Source organism: Syngnathus leptorhynchus, chromosome 17, assembly GCF_054491065.1.
Source record: "Syngnathus leptorhynchus isolate UIUO chromosome 17, UIUO_Slep, whole genome shotgun sequence".
In the NCBI taxonomy this organism is placed as follows: Eukaryota; Metazoa; Chordata; class Actinopteri; order Syngnathiformes; family Syngnathidae; genus Syngnathus; species Syngnathus leptorhynchus.
The window spans coordinates 5,542,592-5,566,624 of NC_141211.1; the positions used below are offsets into that span (position 1 = coordinate 5,542,592).

General features: G+C 45.4%; 2 protein-coding genes across 3 annotated transcripts in view; one reads left to right on the top strand and one right to left on the bottom strand.

The window, feature by feature from the left end:
- Positions 1-12,343, top strand: part of gria4b (glutamate receptor, ionotropic, AMPA 4b) — a 32,650-nt gene extending 20,307 nt beyond the window's left edge. The window contains exons 10-16 of one of the 2 annotated variants that reach the window (XM_085935782.1): positions 2,081-2,287; positions 3,624-3,997; positions 5,789-5,987; positions 6,287-6,534; positions 8,129-8,243; positions 9,879-10,016; positions 11,343-12,343. In XM_085935782.1, the coding sequence (XP_085791908.1) occupies positions 2,081-2,287; positions 3,624-3,997; positions 5,789-5,987; positions 6,287-6,534; positions 8,129-8,243; positions 9,879-10,016; positions 11,343-11,507 (1,446 nt within the window). In that variant the 3' untranslated portion in view covers positions 11,508-12,343. Of the gene's footprint in view, positions 1-2,080; positions 2,288-3,623; positions 3,998-5,788; positions 5,988-6,286; positions 6,535-8,128; positions 8,244-8,735; positions 8,851-9,878; positions 10,017-11,342 lie in introns of both variants that reach the window. The other variant, XM_085935783.1, reaches the window with a different exon arrangement.
- Positions 12,344-18,992: 6,649 nt separating this feature from the next.
- On the bottom strand, positions 18,993-23,628 carry LOC147043369 (14-3-3 protein epsilon). Its single transcript, XM_085935295.1, has 6 exons — positions 23,392-23,628; positions 21,661-21,860; positions 21,483-21,589; positions 21,175-21,381; positions 20,970-21,106; positions 18,993-20,027 (listed from the first exon to the last, which is right to left on the bottom strand). The coding sequence occupies exons 1-6, from the start codon at positions 23,453-23,455 to the stop codon at positions 19,975-19,977; spliced, it is 768 nt and encodes a 255-aa protein (XP_085791421.1). The 5' UTR covers positions 23,456-23,628; the 3' UTR covers positions 18,993-19,974.
- Between the last annotated feature and the right edge of the window lie 405 nt (positions 23,629-24,033).

Sequence of the window (24,033 nt, forward strand, 5' to 3'; positions counted from 1 at the left end):
ACGTCTCAACTCAGCGACGCAAAAAAGATTTTTTGTCCGAGTATTATACTTTCATACTAATCTTAATAAATGACCGGTATTGAGATTTTTATCAATACAGCAATTGTGTTGCTATCTGGTATTCGTTTGATGAGTTTGAAGGTGACTTTACAGTTTTTTTTTAAAGTGGCTATAAACACGTAAGCTTTTTATTGTTTGGCTTGAGACTCTCCCAGTTCTCCAAATAAGACGCAAAGTGTGCTTGAGAAGTTTCAGGCCAGATTTTTACAGCGGGTGAAATTTGCGGAGCTGCGTCAATGACGGCGCTTTGGGGGGTCAACGGCTCAGCACAATCCTCCCCTCTTTTCAGCCCCCGCTGAGGAAGGCCATTTTACGAAACTGAGCCCCGAGCCGGACAGCAAGCGGGATATGACACCACAAGACGAGCCCTAACCGCACAAAGGACGCCCCCCCCTGCCCCCCATTTAGAAAGGAATCTGCTTGAGAGGAGAGTGAAATGCAAAAGAGGATACACACGCCGCTCGCTTTGTCCTTGTGTGTCACGCATTTCACGCTCCGTGTTGTGATCACAACGTGATTTCCCGTTTTGCCGTAAATTAGCGTGGATGACTTTGGGCCTTGCTCAGTCCCGCTAGCTAGACGATGGTCCATTGGTTAGCTTCACGTAACAACTTGTTTATTTAATTATTGATTTGTTTATTTATTTATTTATTTTTGTCAGCAGGGATTGCGTGAGATGCATCGCGTCATTGCAAATGTATTGAAATGAGATGCAAAATGTCCATTAATAATTATATGCATATATAAAATAATAATTATTATACTATATCATTAATAATTATTAATGATAAGTATAATGAATTATTATTAATTATTAAAATGTCCATTGATAATTATATGTATATATAAAATAAGAATTATTATATTATATCATTAATAATTATTAGATGTGAATAATTATTCTATATAAAATAATCAATTCATTGAATCCTAGTTATGAAGTTAAAAAAAATACAGCCTCATCGCAAGACGTGATTCATTTAAGGCGATTACGAGCGAAACGGGGAAGAATCTCTGCGACTAAACCCGCCTTTGCATTTTTGCTCTTTGTCTTGATATCCCCGTGAAATCAGCCGGATTTTCCCTTTGTCTTCCAGTGTTTTGCCGATCACAATGAGATTGTTCTCCCAGCAGACATGAAGCAACATTTGTAAATGTTCCTAGCTAGTATACTGTAACCACTCATAGGAAGCGCCCAAGTTCAATTTTGTTTTGGCCACAAAACAAGGCCAGGGTTCCATTGCGAGGACTTGTGGATTGTGTTGCTCCAGAACCTTCAGCACCAAACGTCTGGCAGCTCATTTTTCACTTGCCATCAGCTTTACCACCGCTTTGCGCTTAGTCATGCTCCCCTCCCCTCTCTTTGATTCTGTGTATCATCCTTCCGCATTACCATTTTGATGACTTTTTTTTTTTTTTCGTATGCCCAAAATGTGGTGCACATCACCGGGATTACTCGCGCATGCACGGCTTTTTCTTTTTCTTTCTGTTGTACCTCTGTGGGAAGAAGAAGAAGAAGAAGAAAAAAAAAGTGCATCCCACAGCAGGTTGTGAGCATTTTAAGATGCAAGAGTCGGAGCTGTTTCCCTGTTTGTGTTCATTTCGGTAATTGTTTGCTTGACGTGTAGCTTTAAATCAACCCGGCGGGGGCACGACGACATTACACACATTTGAAACAGTTGTCGGGGTCACATGACCGCAGAACGTGCTGCTCCATATAAATCAGTGGTTGTTCCGTGGGCCATTTGGTACCTGACCGCGTAGAAATCTTGTGCCCCCAGCCACAGCGCTTCCCCCACCTAAATGTTATTGATGACTGTTTTAAAAAAATAAAGATGTACTTGTTGACTACTAAAAGATTCGCTCTCCATTTACTGACGAGCTTTTGTAAACATTTGCGCGCCATTCTGTCTGCTGCTGCTGCTGCTGCTGCTGCTGTGTGACATCCGTCTGTCAATGTGTCCGTCTGACGGTGCGCTTCACTGGTTGTGCTCCCCCTCCCGTCCCTTTTTTTGCGTAGGAGGGTCCCTACGTGATGCTTAAGAAGAACTGGGAGATGTACGAGGGCAACGACCAGTACGAAGGCTACTGCGTGGACCTGGCCTCCGAAATTGCCAAACACATCGGCATCAAGTACAAGATCTCCATCGTGCCCGACGGCAAATACGGCGCCCGGGACCCGGAGACTAAGATCTGGAACGGCATGGTCGGGGAGCTGGTGTACGGGGTGAGTAACCCCTGACCTAATAAATGGCTCACTCCTTTTGAGCTGCGTGCTTGCAGTAATGCTTTCCATCGGTCGCCCCTCCCAATATGGCCGCCATGGATGTACCTTGGTATATTCTTGCATGAGTTTCCCCTGCCAACATGGCCTCAACATTGGCACGCCTGCTCAAGTCTACTGTAGTCAAGTAAATAAAATAATCAAAAAAAGCTACTTTTATCGTGGTGGCAATATCCTGCCGTCACTGGGGTCGGTTTGAAAGCTGTTCATGTTTATTCATACAAATGACTCAAATGCGCTTCCACTGCTTTTTGGTGAAATAAGTAGCAGAGTGAAATCGATGTTTGTTCCTCCGCCGTCGGACGATTGCGTTAATCCATCACTGTCTCGGTGTCTTTCCATAATGAAGCGCTTTAAGTTTCCATCAGAGCTCATGCAAAATTAAACACCGCGTTGCACCATCATTAAATTCTTCCTCGACCACGTTTGCTCACGCTCGGCCATTTTGTGTGTATTTGAGCGCCCGCCACATCCAAATTAGTTTCAGTAATTCAAGGCGCCGGGCACAATTACGGGAAGGTCCGAGTGTAATCGAGTTGGAGTGCAGCGAGGAGGAGATTTATCTGCACTCTGGACTTTAACGGCCACTGTGCAACCAAACATGTCCGCTTCAAGTTTTCTTTAAAGGAAGCTCATCCATACTATGAGACGCAATTAAGTTACACAGACGTTTTTTTTCTTCACTGTTAATCTTCCTTCTACTGGCTTTGAAATGAGCATAATACAGTCATGAAGCATGTTTCAAAGGGGGGCAGTGCCCTCGCACCCCCCCCCCCCTTAGCGCCACTGGTGGTGCAGACCAAAAATCTGTTTAAGTGTAAATTTGTGGAATTTAAGGTGTCTGACTGTTATTTAAAACGCTGTGTGTGACAGCAGAGGTTACAAGTGAAGGTGTAGGCCACCAACCAGAACGTCTGAGGACATGGAAGCTGTCAGCAGAAAGCTTCTGCTCAGGGGTGCCTCCTGTTCCGTGGCGTTTCTCCCAAATGCCGAGCACAAAGCGCTTGACTGCTTTTCACCCCGCCGAGTCTTTTAACACCGGCTGTCATCTATTTTGCCGAGGATAAGAGAACTTTAGATCTCTTTCATCGGAGCGTCGAGCTCGGAAATGTCTTTGTTTCTTTCCCCCAGTCAAGCAGATGAGGCCAGGGGAAACGGCGCCATTAGTCTTCAACTGTAATCTGCCGTTTGGATAAAAGAATGTGTTTACGCCGACCGGCGCAGAAATTGGACCGAGGAAAGCGGCTAACCCGTTTTGCTTTGCTTGTCACCTTGACAGAAAGCGGAAATCGCTGTGGCCCCTTTGACAATCACGTTGGTCCGGGAGGAGGTGATCGATTTCTCCAAGCCCTTCATGTCTCTGGGCATTTCCATCATGATCAAAAAGCCCCAAAAATCAAAACCGGGGGTCTTCTCCTTCCTGGACCCGTTGGCCTACGAGATCTGGATGTGCATCGTGTTCGCCTACATCGGCGTGAGCGTGGTGCTCTTCCTGGTCAGCCGCTTCAGCCCGTACGAGTGGCACACCGAGGAGCCCGAAGAGGGCACCGACGGTCCGCCTAGTGACCAGCCCCCCAATGAATTTGGCATCTTCAACTCCCTCTGGTTCTCCCTGGGCGCCTTCATGCAACAGGGCTGCGACATCTCGCCCAGGTAAGACCAGCAAAATTCAAGCGGGTGCATAATCCAGTCAAATAGAGATGATCATGAGGATTAAAAAAAAAAATAAAAAATAGCATGTCCAATTTATTCAAATGGCAATACACGATAAAATCATCGATTATTTTTAGCCTGTTCAAACTCTGTTTTGGCCCACTTTGGTTCTCTCCAGATTTTTGTAGGAAGTTAGAAATAGCCGGTAATCTCTGTCTTTCATCGTGTCATTTAATAAGGGTTAATGCCGTTCTTGCTCTCCCCCCAGGCGACCCATAATAATGAATTTGGTGATTAATATTGTGCTCTCTGGTGGTAATGTCTCCGTGGAAACGGGGAGATTAAATAAAACGCTCGACACAATAGCTACTTTCATTGACGGGGATGTTGACGTTTTTGAGGTCAGGTGTCACATTTGCCAACATTGCGGAGGCGTCTGCGTGCGTCACAGAGCTTTTACAGTTAAATGCGCTGTTATTGTTATTTTAAATGTCAAGACTTTTTTTTTTTTTGTAGTTCTTTGCGTATTTAAGGTTGCAAAGCATCTCCCGGGATGCAAACATTGAAATTTGCCAGTTTCCGCTTGGCCAAACAGAAGCTGTCAAGCATCCTGCTCATCTATAGGCTTCCCATTATTCCCGAGCCCCTGCGCCAATTGGTTCTCTCATCCAGCCGGAACGCCGCACAGCTGTTCTTTTTCCCCGCCGTTTTATTTTCACTCCCCATCAGCAGTACTCAAGTCTTTTTGTCTCGCAAGCTGCCGGCGTAGCGCACCGTCAATAGCTTTAAAGCCGAGAAGCGTACGCCAATTGGGAGGCTTTTCATCAAGATTTGTATTCTTTTCGGAGCTATTGTTGAACAGGCTCCGAAAAAAACGGTTTGTGCCGCAAAAAACGAGAGCGTGGCATCGGTCTCCGGGTGTCACCTCGGGGCCAAACAAGTACCTTTTCATTTATTTAGTTCCTCGCTCGACACCATCGTGGCGTAACCGCTGGCAAGTGTGACACCTGCTTGTTTTTAATTCAGGTAGAGCGCAGAGTTCAGCCAAAGTAAAATTTTGCCATATAAGAAAGATGATGTACAATCACATCACGCACATCAATTGGGTGGATCAACATTTGGTGGCAGCTTCCCAGTACCACTTTCGAAAAAGTCACAATGCAGGGCGCAGTCGGAGAAAAAGTGGCGGTGGCTCTGCAGAGGTCTCTCTCTGTCCCCCCCCCTCTCTCTCTCTCTCTCTCTCTCTCTCTCTCTCTCTCTCTCTCTCTCTCTCTCTCTCTCTCTCTCTCTCTCTCGGCTGTCTCAGTGCGCTGGCTCCATCTGACAGGCGGAGCCTAGAGGTTTTTTTTGTATCCGCCGCTATTTGATTTGCACAGAGGGGAGGTCTTGTTTGTTCTCCTCAATGCAGCATTTACACTTTAAGATTCTGCTCACGCACCGGTGCCGGTGCTCCTCGGCAGCCTGCTATTTGTCTCCCCCGAGTGTGCGAAGCAGGGTAACGCCGCCGTGGGGGTCTCGCAGCTCTTTTCTGTCGGATGAAATCACTTTGTTTGCACAGCCCAATCAGCAATAATGGATGGAAATGGTTTGACTATGGGCTACTTGTCCATTTTGTTCCAGTTATCCAGAGAATTCCAGATTTTCCTCTTACTACCGCTCCCTTGTCTAGCACCTCAAATGTGGGGAGTAAATATATAGACGAGGAAAAAAAATCCACTTAAGTCGAGTATTTGTAGTTGTTTACTTCCCTCAGCTACCGCTGATAAATCCCCCTTCTTATTTGTCTCCAAGGTCGTTATCCGGTCGCATCGTGGGCGGGGTGTGGTGGTTCTTCACTCTCATCATCATCTCGTCCTACACGGCCAACCTGGCCGCTTTCCTCACCGTGGAGAGGATGGTGTCGCCTATCGAGAGCGCCGAGGACTTGGCCAAGCAGACGGACATCGCCTACGGCACTTTGGACTCGGGCTCCACTAAGGAGTTCTTCAGGGTGAGTTGGGCATTCCTCAGGGATCCGTTCTAGAACCACTTTATTTTACTTCTCGGTGGAAAACCTTCATCAGTGATTTGGATTAGGGTCCTCTAATCCAGTCTGAAGAACCCAAACTAGGCAACCTAATGCCTTTTTTTCTACTGCTGTATTCAGGTCGGCATTCTTACCATACCCTTGGAGTTTAAGGGATATGAACCTTGTTTGCCACTTTCTCACTTGATCAAAAACAAGAATAAATTCAACTGCTTCCACTTGCTGATTAATTCTCTCTGCTTTGAATCTCCAACCCGCCCCAGCGCTCCAAGATCGCCGTCTACGAGAAGATGTGGGGCTACATGAAGTCGGCCGAGCCCACGGTGTTCACCAAGACCACGGCGGAGGGTGTTGCGCGCGTGCGCAAGTCCAAGGGGAAGTACGCCTTCCTGCTGGAGTCCACCATGAACGAGTACACGGAGCAGCGCAAGCCCTGCGACACCATGAAAGTGGGCGGGAACCTGGACTCCAAAGGCTACGGCGTAGCCACGCCCAAGGGTTCACAGTTAAGGTGGGTGGAATAATGTAACAATATGGCCGACGTGTTGTTATAGTATTCCACCTTCCCTGGTGTGCCGCCTTTTTTCCACCATTCTGGCTTTGGTTTGAACGGGCGGGACTTTTTCCCGTGTGGATGTTTTGAAGGCAATTTTTACATTTGTGTTTGCTGCACGTGGGTTTTCATTGTGGTCTAATCTGCCGTATTTCCTCCAATAGTGTTGTTCAGCTAATAGCAGCTAATGCCTTCTAAAAATAGAGACCACCACCCTCTGTAGTTGAGTAAATAAACTGCAGCAACTACTATAGGAGGAAATAAGGTATTTTCTCCATAGGTGATCCTGCTCAGGTAAATTGTGTGTTTGCATGGCATGCGTCACTTATTCGTTTTTAAAGAGGACATATTATGAAATTTTGATCTTTGACGTTCCGTGGTTAAAATAAAGGCTAAGAATTTCCAGCGCACTGGTTGATATGAGCGATAATGGGTCGATACTAGCCCTATTTGGAGACCGCCGATACCAGCTACCGATACTAGAATGTTAGGAGTAGGTCCTCCACTTCAGTAGTTGGCAGTATACTGTTTGACACATTGGTCCAATTGTGTGTTTGAGAGAGAGAGGGATAAGATTGCTGAGAAAATATTATTAGAATTTCATGGAATAAATATTAGAATTCAGGTTTGAAGCGTTAGTGATTAGGTAACTGATTTTGCATAATATGTCCCCTTTAAATTAATGAGCACATCCACATGGGATACATCAGACTGTCATAATTGTTTTCATTTCTTTGAACAAAGAAGGTTTTGAAGCTTTTTCTTCTGCGGTGTCACACAAACGCAAAGCCTTGACGCCGACACCGCCTCCTTGCAAAGGCGGGCCCGGAGGAATTTATCGATGTGGAAATGGCTCAGCGCAGACCAAGCGGGACAATACGCAAACTATTGACAGTCAGTTGCGTAATTGTTTGCATTCACTTGCAACTTCTGTTAATTCCTCCCATGGCGTAGAACAGCTGCTGCTGTACTTTTTTTTTTTTTTTTTCGCCAAGGGGGAGAGAGTCCCTGACAGATCACTGTAGTCCCGTACCAAGGTTCCATTTTGTTATTCCAAGGGATTATCGTTTTCTGCCAGTCACTTGTCCCCACATGACAAAATCCAAACGAGCAGACGGCGTTGTCGTACAAGGCTTTGACTTTATCGACCTGTTTTGTGGCTCCGTGGCTGACTGGATCAAAGCACAGGCTAAGCCAAATCTACACCTAAACCAAATGTCCATCATGGCTTTGTTGGGTTCACCTCCAGTCCTGTAGGTGGCAGTAGTTCCTCCCACAGCAAAGTGATAAATGATAAAAAAAAAAAAAAAAAAAAAATCTTCTGGAGTGGATAGGCTCAATCTCATGGTATGGTGTGGCATCTATTTTGACTCAAAAAAGTGAGATTTGGCTTTGAGTGTGTTGTGGTTCAGAAATGGGATTTACTGCACTGTCTCCACCATTGCTCTTTCTTGCTTTTCTTCCCTCTTTCTCTCTCTTTCTTTCTCCCCCTTTGCCCAATTGGAAGTACACACTCACCCTTTTCACCCAATTTCTCTGTATGATTCTGAAGAAGCGCCGTTAACCTGGCCGTGTTAAAGCTCAATGAGCAGGGCCTCTTGGACAAATTGAAAAACAAGTGGTGGTACGACAAAGGAGAGTGTGGCAGCGGCGGCGGCGGCGAGAAGGTTAGCCGCTCACGTGGGCCGCACGCTCACCTCTTTCTTCTGATGTGTTGTGCTGGCAAACGGGCGCATCTGCAGGGACACTGAACATCTGATTGGGATTTTTTTTTTTTTTAAAGCATGTGGGCCATACGGGAGCATTTACATGCTTGAAATCAGCGTCAAAAACACGCTGAGACATCTGATTGAAATTTGCTCCCGCCATAAGTTCAATACAAAGATTAAATGTTAAGTGCAATGCAAATGCTCATCACCAAAATCCAAAAAGGTCCCGGCAGTATACGCCCGTTGCTGATAAGCGATGTGACCGGGGCCCCACAAATATATATGTCTGTAAGCGCCTAGACGAGCAGACATGTAACATCAGTGGGGCCCCTTGTTGGCAGTGCCCCACATTTGACGGGGGGGCCAGGTTATGATTGAATAACATAAAATAACATGTCCTATGATGTTATTTATGTTATTTCCCCTTCCCCCTGACCCTTTGGTTTGAAGAACGCCGGTAAACCTTGCCGTATTGAAACTGAGCGAAGCAGGCGTCTTAGACAAACTGAAAAACAAATGGTGGTACGATAAAGGGGAGTGCGGACCCAAGGACTCGGGAAGTAAGGTCAGTCCATCAGGGGAGCCTCCACATGTTTTTTTTGTCTGTCTTTGTGCACACTCTCACACAGCGCCCGTGAGTTGCGGTGTTGCGTTAACTACGAAATCGCATACTTATAATGAGAAGCGTGATGGCCGGGCGGGGCATGGCTTCATCGCTTTGGCTATTTCAACATGCATGGCGATTAGAGGTTTTTAAAAAAAAAAAAAAAAGTTTGAGGAAGATGACATCACCGCAGATTGAGTTGGGAAGTATTTTTGAATTCTTTGGGGTGGGTATTGACTTTGGAGTGCGTAAAACGGGCAATCTGAAGCATGCTGATGAGTAGAAAGATGTCAAGGTGATGCATGGGAGAGGTTCATCTGACAGGGGGGGGGGGGGGGCAGCAGGAAAAGATGATCTTCAACGTCATGTCAGCATGATGGATGCAAAGCATGGCGCTGATTGAATGGGGGGGGGGGGGCATGCGCAAACCTTAATCCACTCGGGTTTCAGTTGCGCGCACATTTGAGACGCATGTGAGAAGAGCGACGCGGCGAAAGAATGAGAGCAAGCGTGACGGGCAGATGTTTGCATCTAGGTGCGATGGGGATTCATTTGACAGGGCGGAGCAGGAAAAGATGAAAGAAATTAGACAGAGGCAGCCACGCTCACGACTCTCACTCGCTACTTTTTGCAGGCTCAATGTTTGTTTGCAGCCACCTTGAAATTCCTGCTTCATTTCTACGTTCTCATTGAAACACGCTGAGCAATTTCAAACGGACTGTCTCCATCTTTGCGTAAACAGCAGTGTCTGAAAAAGTAGCGGAGTGACAGAAGTGAACAACGATGAATGATCGTATTCGAATAACTTAACTATTATTGATTTGTGTTTTTGATCTTTGAATGTTTCTCGTGAGCATGGCTAAGGTTAGCGTGTTGAAGAACGTGTGTGAGCGTTCTCATGTCCGCGTGTTTGTGTTTGCATGACATGGCCGCCCACCCACCCGTGTTGCCACACTAACACCTGTGCTTCTTCTTCCCCACTCCACAAGGACAAGTCATCGCAGGCCCTCAGCCTGAGCAACGTAGCAGGGGTCTTCTACATCTTGGTTGGGGGCCTGGGCCTGGCCATGCTGGTGGCCCTCATCGAGTTCTGCTACAAGTCCCGCAATGAGGCCAAGAGAATGAAGGTGGACCCCCCGTTGCGTCCCTCCCCTAGCCCTCCCACCCCGAGGCCCAGCGTCCCCGATTTAGCCCAAGTTAGCGAGGCGTTCGCTGGCTACGTCTTCAATGATGAGTAGTCAGATTTCTGGTAGAAGACACCCCTACCCCACCCCCTCACCTCATTTCACCCCTCCTAGCTTCCCTTTCAAGGCGACTGTAAGTGACACCCGCCTATATATGCCCCGACCTCTGACCTCCACGCTAGCTAAGCTATGCTATGTGCCTGTGGTGACCAGTTAGCCTGGCAAGCCAGAACAATGCTAGTCATCACGTGACGTCAAGGGAAAAAAAAAATCCATATTGGCCTTTAAAAATATTTGAAAATACGTCACAGCAAGTAAATTTGATTTGTCAGTACATTTTGTGCCGTGCCGAGCAGAGCCACGGAGAATGGTTCTCCCCACCGGACCCAATCCTTGGGTCTGGCTTGCCAGGTTAGTGACCAGTGGCTTTGTCCGCGTGTGGTCATGTGGCGTCTTAGTGGTCTATATAGTAATGCTCTTTCCTCTTAAAAATGTCTGTCCCGAATATGATCATGTATGCAAGTTTTTTTATTTTTTTAAACAATGACAAAGTATTAGTTTGACCATGTATAGTAAGAGCTTTAAAATGACCATGTATAGTATGGCTCTTTTTCTTAAAGGAACGACCAGACAGATAAATAAGAGCGGAGAGAAAGTGAGAGACATAAATGTATAGTAAGGCTTTTTTTTTCTTAGAAAATGACCATGGCTTTTGTTTTTATTACAAAATGACCATGTAAAAAAACGTACAAGTTTTGGCTGCATTTGTCCCACGTGTGTCTTTGTGTCCCCCATCAAGCAGCTAAAAGCGTCTTCATTAACTTCACTGTCGCCAAGTCAGCTTCTCAGTTTTGCCTCCCCGGTCTGCAACTGTGCAATAATGCGTGTGTTGCAATTCTGCAGAGATCATCCTATCATCTGCAAACTGTTCAGTCCACCTTGAAAGCAGATTGGAGTTTGACAATTCAGCCAAGACGGCTCAGATTTCAGGCTGGTGATATGCTGCCCCCTGTCGATCAAAAAGGCAAACTTATTGAGCTATTTTTTGTGTAATTGTCAAGTAGTGCAATTGATTCAAATCGACCAAAATCCTCCATCTAACTACTATAATCTACCTTTTAAGAAAAATCAAAATGTTTTAGAATAACGTTTAACTCAGCTTTTGTATGTCAAATATTTTTTTTCAAACTCCAGTCTGCACCATCAAAGCTTTTGAGCCACATAATGAAATCGCTAACTTTACGCCTTTGTTGTTTTTTTTGGTTGCAGCTGACATTTACCGAAGCCATGAGGAACAAGGCCCGCCTGTCCATCACGGGCAGCGTAGGCGAGAACGGCCGCGTGCTGACGCCCGACTGCCCCAAGGCCGTCCATGCCGGGCCACCCCTCCGCCAGAGCTCGGGCCTCGCCCTCGTCTCCTCGGAGCTCCCGTGAAAGCCAAAAACCTCTCAAGTGCCTTAAATTTCCAGGAGCGGGGTGCCTCACGACCACCCGGGAACACTGTTCGAGGTTTTTGCTTCAAACTAGCAGAAACACTTTCAATCCCAATGGGGCCCAGATGCACTCCGGGGTGGGGACACCTGGGATATGATATCATTATGAATAATGAAAACTGCTTTTTGGATCATTTTTCCAGGACAAGCTGTTCCATGGACTTGATATCAACAAGTGGGAAACAGCGCCCAATTTCAGATTTGTATCCATAGTACAAATAATTTAAAAAAAATATTGATAATGAATATAGGAAACTGTGAACATACAATGTATATTGAGTTAGATGTACATAAGCTTGCTTGCTTTTTAAACCATGTACAAAAGATTGTGTAGTGGCCACATTTGTTTTGTTTTTTCTAACGGCAATAATGACAAAAAGATAGCTGCCTCATGTTAATTGATCCATTTCAAAGAGGAATGTCCACCTCCCCTTCTCCTTAAACCCGCACTGTGTAGAGTTAAAAAAAAAGAAGAACAAAGAACATGTGGGGTGGGAATATAACTATTTTTTTCATTCTTTAATCTATTTTTTCTACAAAAAGTGAACAGATTAAAAAAAAAAAAACAAGTGTTAACCTTGTAGATCTTTTTAGTTATATTTGTGTGGCGAGGCCAAACAATAACGCCAATCGATCGCCATTTCCTCTTAAATGTGGTTCGAAAATCTTTCGTCAAAACGTGGGTTAGGGTGATCGCAGTGTTTACCGTTTCCACTCTCGTTGCCTTTTTTTGTCCTCGCGTCCATTTTCAAACCTGATGACATTGTCGGGTTCCAATTGTACGTTTTTATTTTGGATTTTTTTAAAGTAAAACCAAATCATTCTGAATTCTGTCGCGTGTCATCATTATTCTGGATTTTGTCGCGTCTCAATGTGTATTGCTTACTGCAGTGGTCCCCAACACGGACCGGTTACCTGTCAGAAATATATTTGCTGACCAGCCTTTATATAAATAAATAATACATTTATATAAATATATAATACATTTATAATAAATATATAAATAGGATGAAATAAAATGATACGATTGGCATAAAAACAAGTATAAACGACACCATTTTTATTATTATTTATTTATTAGTCATTATTAAATTTCATTAATAAAACTCACCACTACGTTGAATTAGTGGGAGCACTGAGCTTGTTTCTCAGAAACGAGTAGTGATGTGCATTCCAGTTCTTTTAAGTAAACTGAATCTTTAGAATCAGTTCACTCAAAAGATTCGTTCAAACGAATCGTTCACCGAATCGTTCGCTACACTTTCTTATTCATTCATTTAATTATTTTTTTACCTCGTGTAGTGTACCTATTGAAGTGTCCATGAGGTGTATCTAATAACAGGCCACTTCATTAGGGAAAAAGCTGAAGTGAAAAGTGCCACACCTGCCCTCACCCCCACCTCCTGATTGGCTGGTTGAACTGTGACGTCATTCAGACACTCCATTAGGTCCACCGCCATTTTCAGGTGTACCTAATCACAGGCCACTTCATTAGGGAAAAATCACGGTCAAAGTTTAAATGAAAGTGAAAAGTGCCACACCCAAACAACCCCCCACTTTCTGATTGGCTGTTTGACCTGTGACGTCATTTGGACACTCCATTAGGTACGCCGCCATTTTCAGGTGTACCTAATCACAGGCCACTTCATTAGGGAAAAATCATGGTCAAAGTTTGAATGAAAGTGAAAAGTGCCACACCCAAACAACCCCCCACTTTCTGATTGGCTGGTTGATCTGTGACGTCACTTGGACACTCTATTAGGTACATCGCCATTTTTAGGTGTTCTAATAACAGGCCACTTCATTAGGGAAAAATCACGGTCAAAGCTTAAATGAAAGTGAAAAGTGCCACACCCAAACAACCCCCCACTTTCTGATTGGCTGTTTGACCTGTGACGTCATTTGGACACTCCATTAGGTACGCCGCCATTTTCAGGTGTACCTAATCACAGGCCACTTCATTAGGGAAAAATCATGGTCAAAGTTTGAATGAAAGTGAAAAGTGCCACACCCAAACAACCCCCCACTTTCTGATTGGCTGGTTGATCTGTGACGTCACTTGGACACTCTATTAGGTACATCGCCATTTTTAGGTGTTCTAATAACAGGCCACTTCATTAGGGAAAAATCACGGTCAAAGCTTAAATGAAAGTGAAAAGTGCCACACCCAAACAACCCCCCACTTTCTGATTGGCTGTTTGACCTGTGACGTCATTTGGACACTCCATTAGGTACGCCGCCATTTTCAGGTGTACCTAATCACAGGCCACTTCATTAGGGAAAAATCATGGTCAAAGTTTGAATGAAAGTGAAAAGTGCCACACCCAAACAACCCCCCACTTTCTGATTGGCTGGTTGATCTGTGACGTCACTTGGACACTCTATTAGGTACATCGCCATTTTTAGGTGTTCTAATAACAGGCCACTTCATTAGGGAAAAATCACGGTCAAAGCTTAAATGAAAGTGAAAAGTGCCACACCCAAACAACCCCCCACTTTCTGATTGGCTGTTTGACCTGTGACGTCATTTGGACACTCCATTAGGTACGCCGCCATTTTCAGGTGTACCTAATCACAGGCCACTTCATTAGGGAAAAATCATGGTCAAAGTTTGAATGAAAGTGAAAAGTGCCACACCCAAACAACCCCCCACTTTCTGATTGGCTGGTTGATCTGTGACGTCACTTGGACACTCTATTAGGTACATCGCCATTTTTAGGTGTTCTAATAACAGGCCACTTCATTAGGGAAAAATCACGGTCAAAGCTTAAATGAAAGTGAAAAGTGCCACACCCAAACAACCCCCCACTTTCTGATTGGCTGTTTGACCTGTGACGTCATTTGGACACTCCATTAGGTACGCCGCCATTTTCAGGTGTACCTAATCACAGGCCACTTCATTAGGGAAAAATCATGGTCAAAGTTTGAATGAAAGTGAAAAGTGCCACACCCAAACAACCCCCCACTTTCTGATTGGCTGGTTGATCTGTGACGTCACTTGGACACTCTATTAGGTACATCGCCATTTTTAGGTGTTCTAATAACAGGCCACTTCATTAGGGAAAAATCACGGTCAAAGCTTAAATGAAAGTGAAAAGTGCCACACCCAAACAACCCCCCACTTTCTGATTGGCTGTTTGACCTGTGACGTCATTTGGACACTCCATTAGGTACGCCGCCATTTTCAGGTGTACCTAATCACAGGCCACTTCATTAGGGAAAAATCATGGTCAAAGTTTGAATGAAAGTGAAAAGTGCCACACCCAAACAACCCCCCACTTTCTGATTGGCTGGTTGATCTGTGACGTCACTTGGACACTCTATTAGGTACATCGCCATTTTTAGGTGTTCTAATAACAGGCCACTTCATTAGGGAAAAATCACGGTCAAAGCTTAAATGAAAGTGAAAAGTGCCACACCCAAACAACCCCCCACTTTCTGATTGGCTGTTTGACCTGTGACGTCATTTGGACACTCCATTAGGTACGCCGCCATTTTCAGGTGTACCTAATCACAGGCCACTTCATTAGGGAAAAATCATGGTCAAAGTTTGAATGAAAGTGAAAAGTGCCACACCCAAACAACCCCCCACTTTCTGATTGGCTGGTTGATCTGTGACGTCACTTGGACACTCTATTAGGTACATCGCCATTTTTAGGTGTTCTAATAACAGGCCACTTCATTAGGGAAAAATCACGGTCAAAGCTTAAATGAAAGTGAAAAGTGCCACACCCAAACAACCCCCCACTTTCTGATTGGCTGTTTGACCTGTGACGTCATTTGGACACTCCATTAGGTACGCCGCCATTTTCAGGTGTACCTAATCACAGGCCACTTCATTAGGGAAAAATCATGGTCAAAGTTTGAATGAAAGTGAAAAGTGCCACACCCAAACAACCCCCCACTTTCTGATTGGCTGGTTGATCTGTGACGTCACTTGGACACTCTATTAGGTACATCGCCATTTTTAGGTGTTCTAATAACAGGCCACTTCATTAGGGAAAAATCACGGTCAAAGCTTAAATGAAAGTGAAAAGTGCCACACCCAAACAACCCCCCACTTTCTGATTGGCTGTTTGACCTGTGACGTCATTTGGACACTCCATTAGGTACGCCGCCATTTTCAGGTGTACCTAATCACAGGCCACTTCATTAGGGAAAAATCATGGTCAAAGTTTGAATGAAAGTGAAAAGTGCCACACCCAAACAACCCCCCACTTTCTGATTGGCTGGTTGATCTGTGACGTCACTTGGACACTCTATTAGGTACATCGCCATTTTTAGGTGTTCTAATAACAGGCCACTTCATTAGGGAAAAATCACGGTCAAAGCTTAAATGAAAGTGAAAAGTGCCACACCCAAACAACCCCCCACTTTCTGATTGGCTGTTTGACCTGTGACGTCATTTGGACACTCCATTAGGTACGCCGCCATTTTCAGGTGTACCTAATCACAGGCCACTTCATTAGGGAAAAATCATGGTCAAAGTTTGAATGAAAGTGAAAAGTGCCACACCCAAACAACCCCCCACTTTCTGATTGGCTGGTTGATCTGTGACGTCACTTGGACACTCTATTAGGTACATCGCCATTTTTAGGTGTTCTAATAACAGGCCACTTCATTAGGGAAAAATCACGGTCAAAGCTTAAATGAAAGTGAAAAGTGCCACACCCAAACAACCCCCCACTTTCTGATTGGCTGTTTGACCTGTGACGTCATTTGGACACTCCATTAGGTACGCCGCCATTTTCAGGTGTACCTAATCACAGGCCACTTCATTAGGGAAAAATCATGGTCAAAGTTTGAATGAAAGTGAAAAGTGCCACACCCAAACAACCCCCCACTTTCTGATTGGCTGGTTGATCTGTGACGTCACTTGGACACTCTATTAGGTACATCGCCATTTTTAGGTGTTCTAATAACAGGCCACTTCATTAGGGAAAAATCACGGTCAAAGCTTAAATGAAAGTGAAAAGTGCCACACCCAAACAACCCCCCACTTTCTGATTGGCTGTTTGACCTGTGACGTCATTTGGACACTCCATTAGGTACGCCGCCATTTTCAGGTGTACCTAATCACAGGCCACTTCATTAGGGAAAAATCATGGTCAAAGTTTGAATGAAAGTGAAAAGTGCCACACCCAAACAACCCCCCACTTTCTGATTGGCTGGTTGATCTGTGACGTCACTTGGACACTCTATTAGGTACATCGCCATTTTTAGGTGTTCTAATAACAGGCCACTTCATTAGGGAAAAATCACGGTCAAAGCTTAAATGAAAGTGAAAAGTGCCACACCCAAACAACCCCCCACTTTCTGATTGGCTGTTTGACCTGTGACGTCATTTGGACACTCCATTAGGTACGCCGCCATTTTCAGGTGTACCTAATCACAGGCCACTTCATTAGGGAAAAATCATGGTCAAAGTTTGAATGAAAGTGAAAAGTGCCACACCCAAACAACCCCCCACTTTCTGATTGGCTGGTTGATCTGTGACGTCACTTGGACACTCTATTAGGTACATCGCCATTTTTAGGTGTTCTAATAACAGGCCACTTCATTAGGGAAAAATCACGGTCAAAGCTTAAATGAAAGTGAAAAGTGCCACACCCAAACAACCCCCCACTTTCTGATTGGCTGTTTGACCTGTGACGTCATTTGGACACTCCATTAGGTACGCCGCCATTTTCAGGTGTACCTAATCACAGGCCACTTCATTAGGGAAAAATCATGGTCAAAGTTTGAATGAAAGTGAAAAGTGCCACACCCAAACAACCCCCCACTTTCTGATTGGCTGGTTGATCTGTGACGTCACTTGGACACTCTATTAGGTACATCGCCATTTTTAGGTGTTCTAATAACAGGCCACTTCATTAGGGAAAAATCACGGTCAAAGCTTAAATGAAAGTGAAAAGTGCCACACCCAAACAACCCCCCACTTTCTGATTGGCTGTTTGACCTGTGACGTCATTTGGACACTCCATTAGGTACGCCGCCATTTTCAGGTGTACCTAATCACAGGCCACTTCATTAGGGAAAAATCATGGTCAAAGTTTGAATGAAAGTGAAAAGTGCCACACCCAAACAACCCCCCACTTTCTGATTGGCTGTTTGATCTGTGACGTCACTCGGACACTCCATTGGGTACAACGCCATTTTCAGGTGTTCCTAATGTCACATATGTCAATATGTAATTGGTTTTTCAGCAGTGTCGTAACATGCCTTCCATATCATACGGCAGTGGAGGGGCACTTACGCACACGCACTGGTTCGCCTCTCTCTGAACTATGTGCATGCCATCACAAATAAACGGAGTTTGATAACCACACGACTTGGATCATTTTACATATATGACTGAGATATGAGTGGATTTATTTTCTTTATTCTTATTTTTTGTATAAGTGATGGGTGTTTTTTTTTTTATAGTTGACAGATCTGATATATCTCAGATATCAACCAACTTATAATAACGTAAAACACAAACATATTGTCATAATTTTTTTTATTTATTGGCGAATATAAAAACAAGCAATAAAACACCAGACAAGTTTTAACATAAATGTTTATTAAAATAATAATAAAAGTACATTTACATTGTTCACGCCAAGTCGGCGCGCAACACGTTCACTGACTGATCCGTTGATGCACGGGAAGGAAGGCAGTTCAACCATTGATTCGTTCGCGAATGGGAAAGTCAGGATTCATTCCCTCTCTGATCCGTTCTCGCGATGAACTGGAAATGCAAATCACTCACTCACTGACTCGTTCGCTCGCAGATCCGTTCAGTTGGTGAACGGGAAATGCAATTCACGACTCGTTCGTGAACGGGACGTTACGTCATTTTCTTCTTCGTTTGGTTTTACAGCGAGGTGGCACCAGCTTCCATGCACATTACCGACACCTACTGGTTGAAGTCATATGAACTGAAAGTAGGACTCCAGAAATGTTCTTTTAAATGCAGCTTTCCTTTTCTAAGAAGTCGTAGCCTCTTCTTCCGTCTCCTCATTGGGCTTTTTTTCCCTTTTCGAAGAAGCTTTCCAAACATCTGTTTCTTGCTCATTTTAGCTTGCTTCACGGACTCGACTGAGGTGACATGTTATGTGACCGAGACGAGTGTCTTGACCTGAACCGACATGTAATTAGGAGAGAACCGCCAATTGTTTTTATATTTTTCAAAATAAATTCTTACTCATTTTATGCTAGCTTTGCGGGCTCGACTGGGAAAACTTGTCACGTGATCGGGACAAGTGTCTTGACTTGAAATAATTGATCGATTAAAAAACTGTGCGGCCCAGTACCAAGTGACCCATGGACCGCTAACAGTCCGCCGCCCGGTGGTTGGGGACCTCTGGTTCAATGTATTTCCTCAGTGTCAGTTTTCACGAATCCCACCAACGGCCCCTAGTGACCACAGGTCAGCATGACATTCTTTCAGTTTGAAGTTTAATGTTAATTCCATGCTGTGTTTTCAGTAAGAATACAGATGGTACTTGTGGCTCCGGTGACAATATCCAGTAGTACAAATCAGATTCACGTAACACACACACCGACAAGGAGGAAGAGAAGGAGGTGGTAAATAATAACAAAGCAAAAGAAAGAAAAAGACGAGGCAACCTAAAAAAGTCGTTCTGGGGATTTAAGATACAGCAGGCCTCCATTTCCCAAACTTTTTTTTTTTTTTGTCCCTGTGCCCATGCAAAACTGTTTTCCAATACAATCAAAAGTGTTGGTTGGGCCCCAGACACCACACAAAGACATCATCGCCTAGTTAGCGCAACTACAGAACTTTGCCTAGAGCGCGACGGTTGGTCTGAGCAGTCAAGAGCGAGAGTTTGTTATGATTAGAAATTCAATGGGAGGAAAAAAGAAAACTCCTGTTGGAGGTGGTTCTATAGAGGGCACTTGAGTTGTTCTGCGCTTCCCTTTTGTTGCGTCTCTTTGCTAAACGAAGCGCTCGGTAACAGCACACACACGCGCACTCATCTTTTAAATAAACTCTTCACATGCGTGTGTGTGTCTGTGTAAGTGTGTGTGTGTGTGTGTAAGTGTGTGTGTGTGTGTAAGTGTGTGTGTGTCTGTGAAAGTGTGTGTGTGTGTGTCTGTGAAAGTGTGTGTGTGTGTGTGTGTGTGTGTGTGTGTCTGTTACAAAGACAGGCAAGCTTACTTGGCAACAACATGAAGCATAAAACTAAAAGGACGTGGACCTTAAAGGGCATAATCTTGCAAACGAGACATCAGGGGGGGGGGAAAAAATGAATAAAATAAGGATAGCTCCCAAACCTTGAAGGGTTAAACTCAGAGTGGGGGTTTTTGATGAGGTCGGTGGGAGTGAAAAGGAGAAATGGACGAGGAAGAGTCGCCGGATGGAGAAGGGGGCTTGTGGGGCTCGTGGCATTGCGTTTGGGGTCTCACTGGGCCTCTTCCTCCGCTTCTGGCGGTGCTTCTGTGTTCTGTTCGTCACCTGGAAGATAAAAAGCGCCAAGCATCAAACCTCTGTGGGAGAGGGAAGAAGGAAAAAAAAATCCCACACTGACAAACTCTAGAAAGATGGCATAGGAAGACACACATTCACACAAACAGCAAGACACACAAACACAGAAATGCACACAAACCAGAACGATAGAGACAAATGTGCAAACGCACACAAATGCATAAATCCAAACAAACGAGGACAAAAGCAAAAATAGAATCATACACACACACACACACACAAACAGTGAGATTGTGCAAGTATGTTCAAGCCATAGACAACCATGTTACTGGTTGGAAAGTTCTCATTGTGACCAACCAGGATAATGCGGACAAGCTTGGAAGGGTTGCCATGGAGACGACGAGAGAAGAAAAAAAAAAGGAGAAATTGGAGGATGCGCTAAGAAAGGGCGAGCAAATCTAGTGAGGAGCTGATTAGCAGCGACGTCCGCCACACGCGCACTCCTCTCGCCATTTTGTAACAAGCTGCTGTTAATAAGGTGCACGTTGTACATTTGGTTGTTGTGAGGCTCACTAGCTGGTGGAGGATGTGACATCGCAACTTCATTTTTTTTTTTTTTTTAGACGGATTGTGGCTGAGAGACAAATTCCAAGAGGGGTGTTTGAGAGAGAGCGAGCGAGCCAGAGAGAGGACATTTTAGGACACAAGTTAAGAAAATGAGGTGTTAAGGGAAGGTAACAGGAGTGAGGGGAGGTAAGGCAAGTTAGTTTTGCAAGATGTCAGGGGAGTGGTAGTGGAAGCAACGCAGAGGAGAAAGAGAAACTTACAAAACAACGTTTATTAAGGACAGAGCATGAATGGCCCCTTTAAGAATCTACGAGGAAGAGATGGTAGGTTAGGATGAGAACAGACAGGAAGTGGATCCTGAGGAGGGCTTAAGGGGGGGTCGGGGCTAACAGAGGCGTGTCTCACCATCTCCCTGCAAGTCTGAGGTCCAAAGTGTCAAGTTGTCACGTAGCAGCTGCATGATGAGCGTGGAGTCCTTGTAGCTCTCCTCGCTCAGAGTGTCCAGTTCGGCGATGGCGCTATCAAACGCCTCCTTCGCCAACCTGCCCCAAAGTCGGCAAGCGGGTCACAACGGCCGTCTCCCGAGAAGGCGCAAAGGCGGCGTGGGTACCTGCAGGCGCGGTCCGGCGAGTTGAGGATTTCGTAGTAGAAAACAGAGAAGTTGAGGGCCAGTCCGAGGCGGATGGGATGCGTGGGCGCCAGCTCGTTGAGGGCGATGTCGCTTGCGGCTTTGTAGGCCACCAGGCTGTTCTCGGCCGCCTCCTTCCTGTCGTTGCCGCTGGCGAACTCCGCCAGGTACCTGTGGTAGTCTCCCTTCCTGCGGGAGAAGTTTTGGAGAGAATGTATTTATTGTAGCCCACAAGGGACACCCCCCCTAAAAACCGCCAAGAAATGTAACATGTAAATGTAACAACGTACATTTTGTAATAGAAAACCTTGGACTCTCCCGAGGTGGACGCCGGGATGAGGTGCTGATCCAGAACTTCCAGGATGTCTTTGCAGATTGACTTCAGCTCTTTCTCGACCTGCAAACAACAGGAAGTCAGTATGCCGATGTGATCCCAATGTAGACGAGGTGGGAGGCGTGCGCTCTGACCAGCTTGCGGTAGTCCCTGTACATAGTCAGCTTCTCCTCGCTGGCTTTGCTCTCCTCCTTCTGCTCTAGGCTGCTGATTATCCGCCACGAGGCTCTCCGTGCGCCGATCACGTTCTTGTAGGCCACCGACAGGAGGTTCCGCTCCTCCACTGTCAGCTCCATGTCCAAGCTCGCCACTTGCTTCATCGACTCCACCATTTCTAACGGCGAAAGCGGACACTGTTTGTTAGAGTGACAATAATGACGCAAGACTCAAGTCTGGAGGTAAGAGAAACTTTCTGACGAAAAGGCTCAGCGTTTGGCACGCGAGAGGCGCGAAGGTCGAGTCGGGAAACTGCTTCAGCCTGACTTAAGTTTATTTTCTAGTTTGCAAAGACAAACTTGACTCGCTGGCCAAGGGCGGTCAATGCAAACGTTAGCGCCAGTGACGTTCATTTCATTAAAGAAAAAACATTCAGCACGACACAAACATGATCGGGGCGATCTGGAAAAGTGCCAGAGCTTTTCCCGTTAACAACAGGTTTACAAACCCAGCAAGATTTTATGCTGAGGTGGGCATTTTTTTTAATGGAGCTGCCAAATTGCGCCGCCGTGCGCGTGGGCCATCGACTGACTTGGTGGGGTGCTGGGAAGAGGGCCAGAAACGGTTCCACAGCCTCAAGGTGATTCACTGCAAAGCAATAGCAACAAATGGCTGCGCAATCCAGAGAGAAAAATGAAAGTACCAATTTATAATCAATTAGCTGTTCATGGATATCAAAGTATGAATCACAAGACAGATTTAAACAAGAGTTGGGAGTTCAATTTGGGGTTTGGGGGCAAGTGTTGGGGTATAAATGTTTTAGACCAGAGTGGTTTGGGTTTCAACATTAGGGTTCCTAGCCTCGGTTAGGGTTTGTAGTTTGGCTTTGTTTCCAAGTAAGATTTGGGTTTTAAAAAAGGATTTCGAAATTTCAAGCCAAGGATTCAAATCATACTTTCAGGGAAAAAGCTTGGGGTGTTAATGTTAGGATTTCAGGGACAGCGCTAGGGTATCAAAGTAAGATTTCTCGACGATTTTGTTGGCTAGAACTTCTAGGGCCCCTTGGCGAGCAAATGTGACTGACTGTAAACTTTGATGGGTGCGATCGAATGCAAATAAGGAGCTGTGAATCAAAGACTCAACCACCACCGCCGCCGCCACCCTGTGTCGATGCTATGTAGCCAGCTAGCTCAAAGCATGCAGTCAACGTTACAACACGATTTACCACCCTCATTTGAAATTTGAATCAGTCCGACGAGTTATCACGTATTTTCGTCGAGGTGGAGGTGAAACTTGTAGGCGTATTCCCCGGGCGGCGCTCGCGTGACGAGGGTGAAGAAAGGCTAGCAGGCTAATTAGCAAGCTCGGTTAGCGGCTAATCAGTTAGCTACCCAGTAGGGAGGGGGGGGGGGGGCTTTTGAATTATCAGTTTAAATTTTATAAACTATGCCAAATGGTTATGGAACACATAGATGTTTAATGTACAGCTCGGCTTTCCCACTACAAGTCGCGAATGATTTTTTTTAACCGTGTTATATCCAATTGGAATGACTATGTTCGCCATTTTGTTTCCACCGAGCCCCGCAGATCCATGTGAACGGCGGCACCTACGCTGGGGGTGGGGGGGCGACCCGGCTAGGGAGGAGGAAAGCCTGCGTGCCTCGAGGGAGAGAGGCCGATGCCGAAAAAAATAATAAAACAAAACTTACCATCGTATCGCTCCGCTTGCTCGGCAAGCTTCGCTTGGTAAACTGCGTCCACTCTGTCCGCCATGGTGCTCGGCTATGCGGTGGTGGAGGGGAAGGGGGGTGCTCTTCGAAAAAAGGAAAAGTCCCGGAGGGAGGGAAGAGAGAGAGAGACAAAAAGGGAGGACTTGTCGGGGCCACTTGGTGGTTCCTGGCGGCGGAGTAGCAACAAGCAGCACGGTCCCACGGTAAATATGGCGTCGGAGCAACATCCGGGAACCCTGCGCGTCTCCACCCTCCTCGGCATGAAACAAACGCGACACACCCCGGCATCCACATGACCACACTGCATTATGAAAATACGAAATAAATCGACAAATGTCATATTAATGACGCCACACCGTAAAGAGTGAATACATCGTATGATTTCTAAGAAACTCTACAATTCGGCTTTCGTACTTTAGGAGAAAAGCGACCATTAAATGTGTCAGAGTATAAGTACAATTTGCGTCGTAAATGCTTTCGTGATGCCATTGTCTTCTCGTTATGACGTCACGTTGTAGGGAAAGCCAGGGTTAGGTGATCAAAATGGGTTTTCTAGTCAGAGTTTGCGTTTACTGTGTTGCACACATTTCAAGAGCTTTAAGGACAGAGTTAAAATGTTTC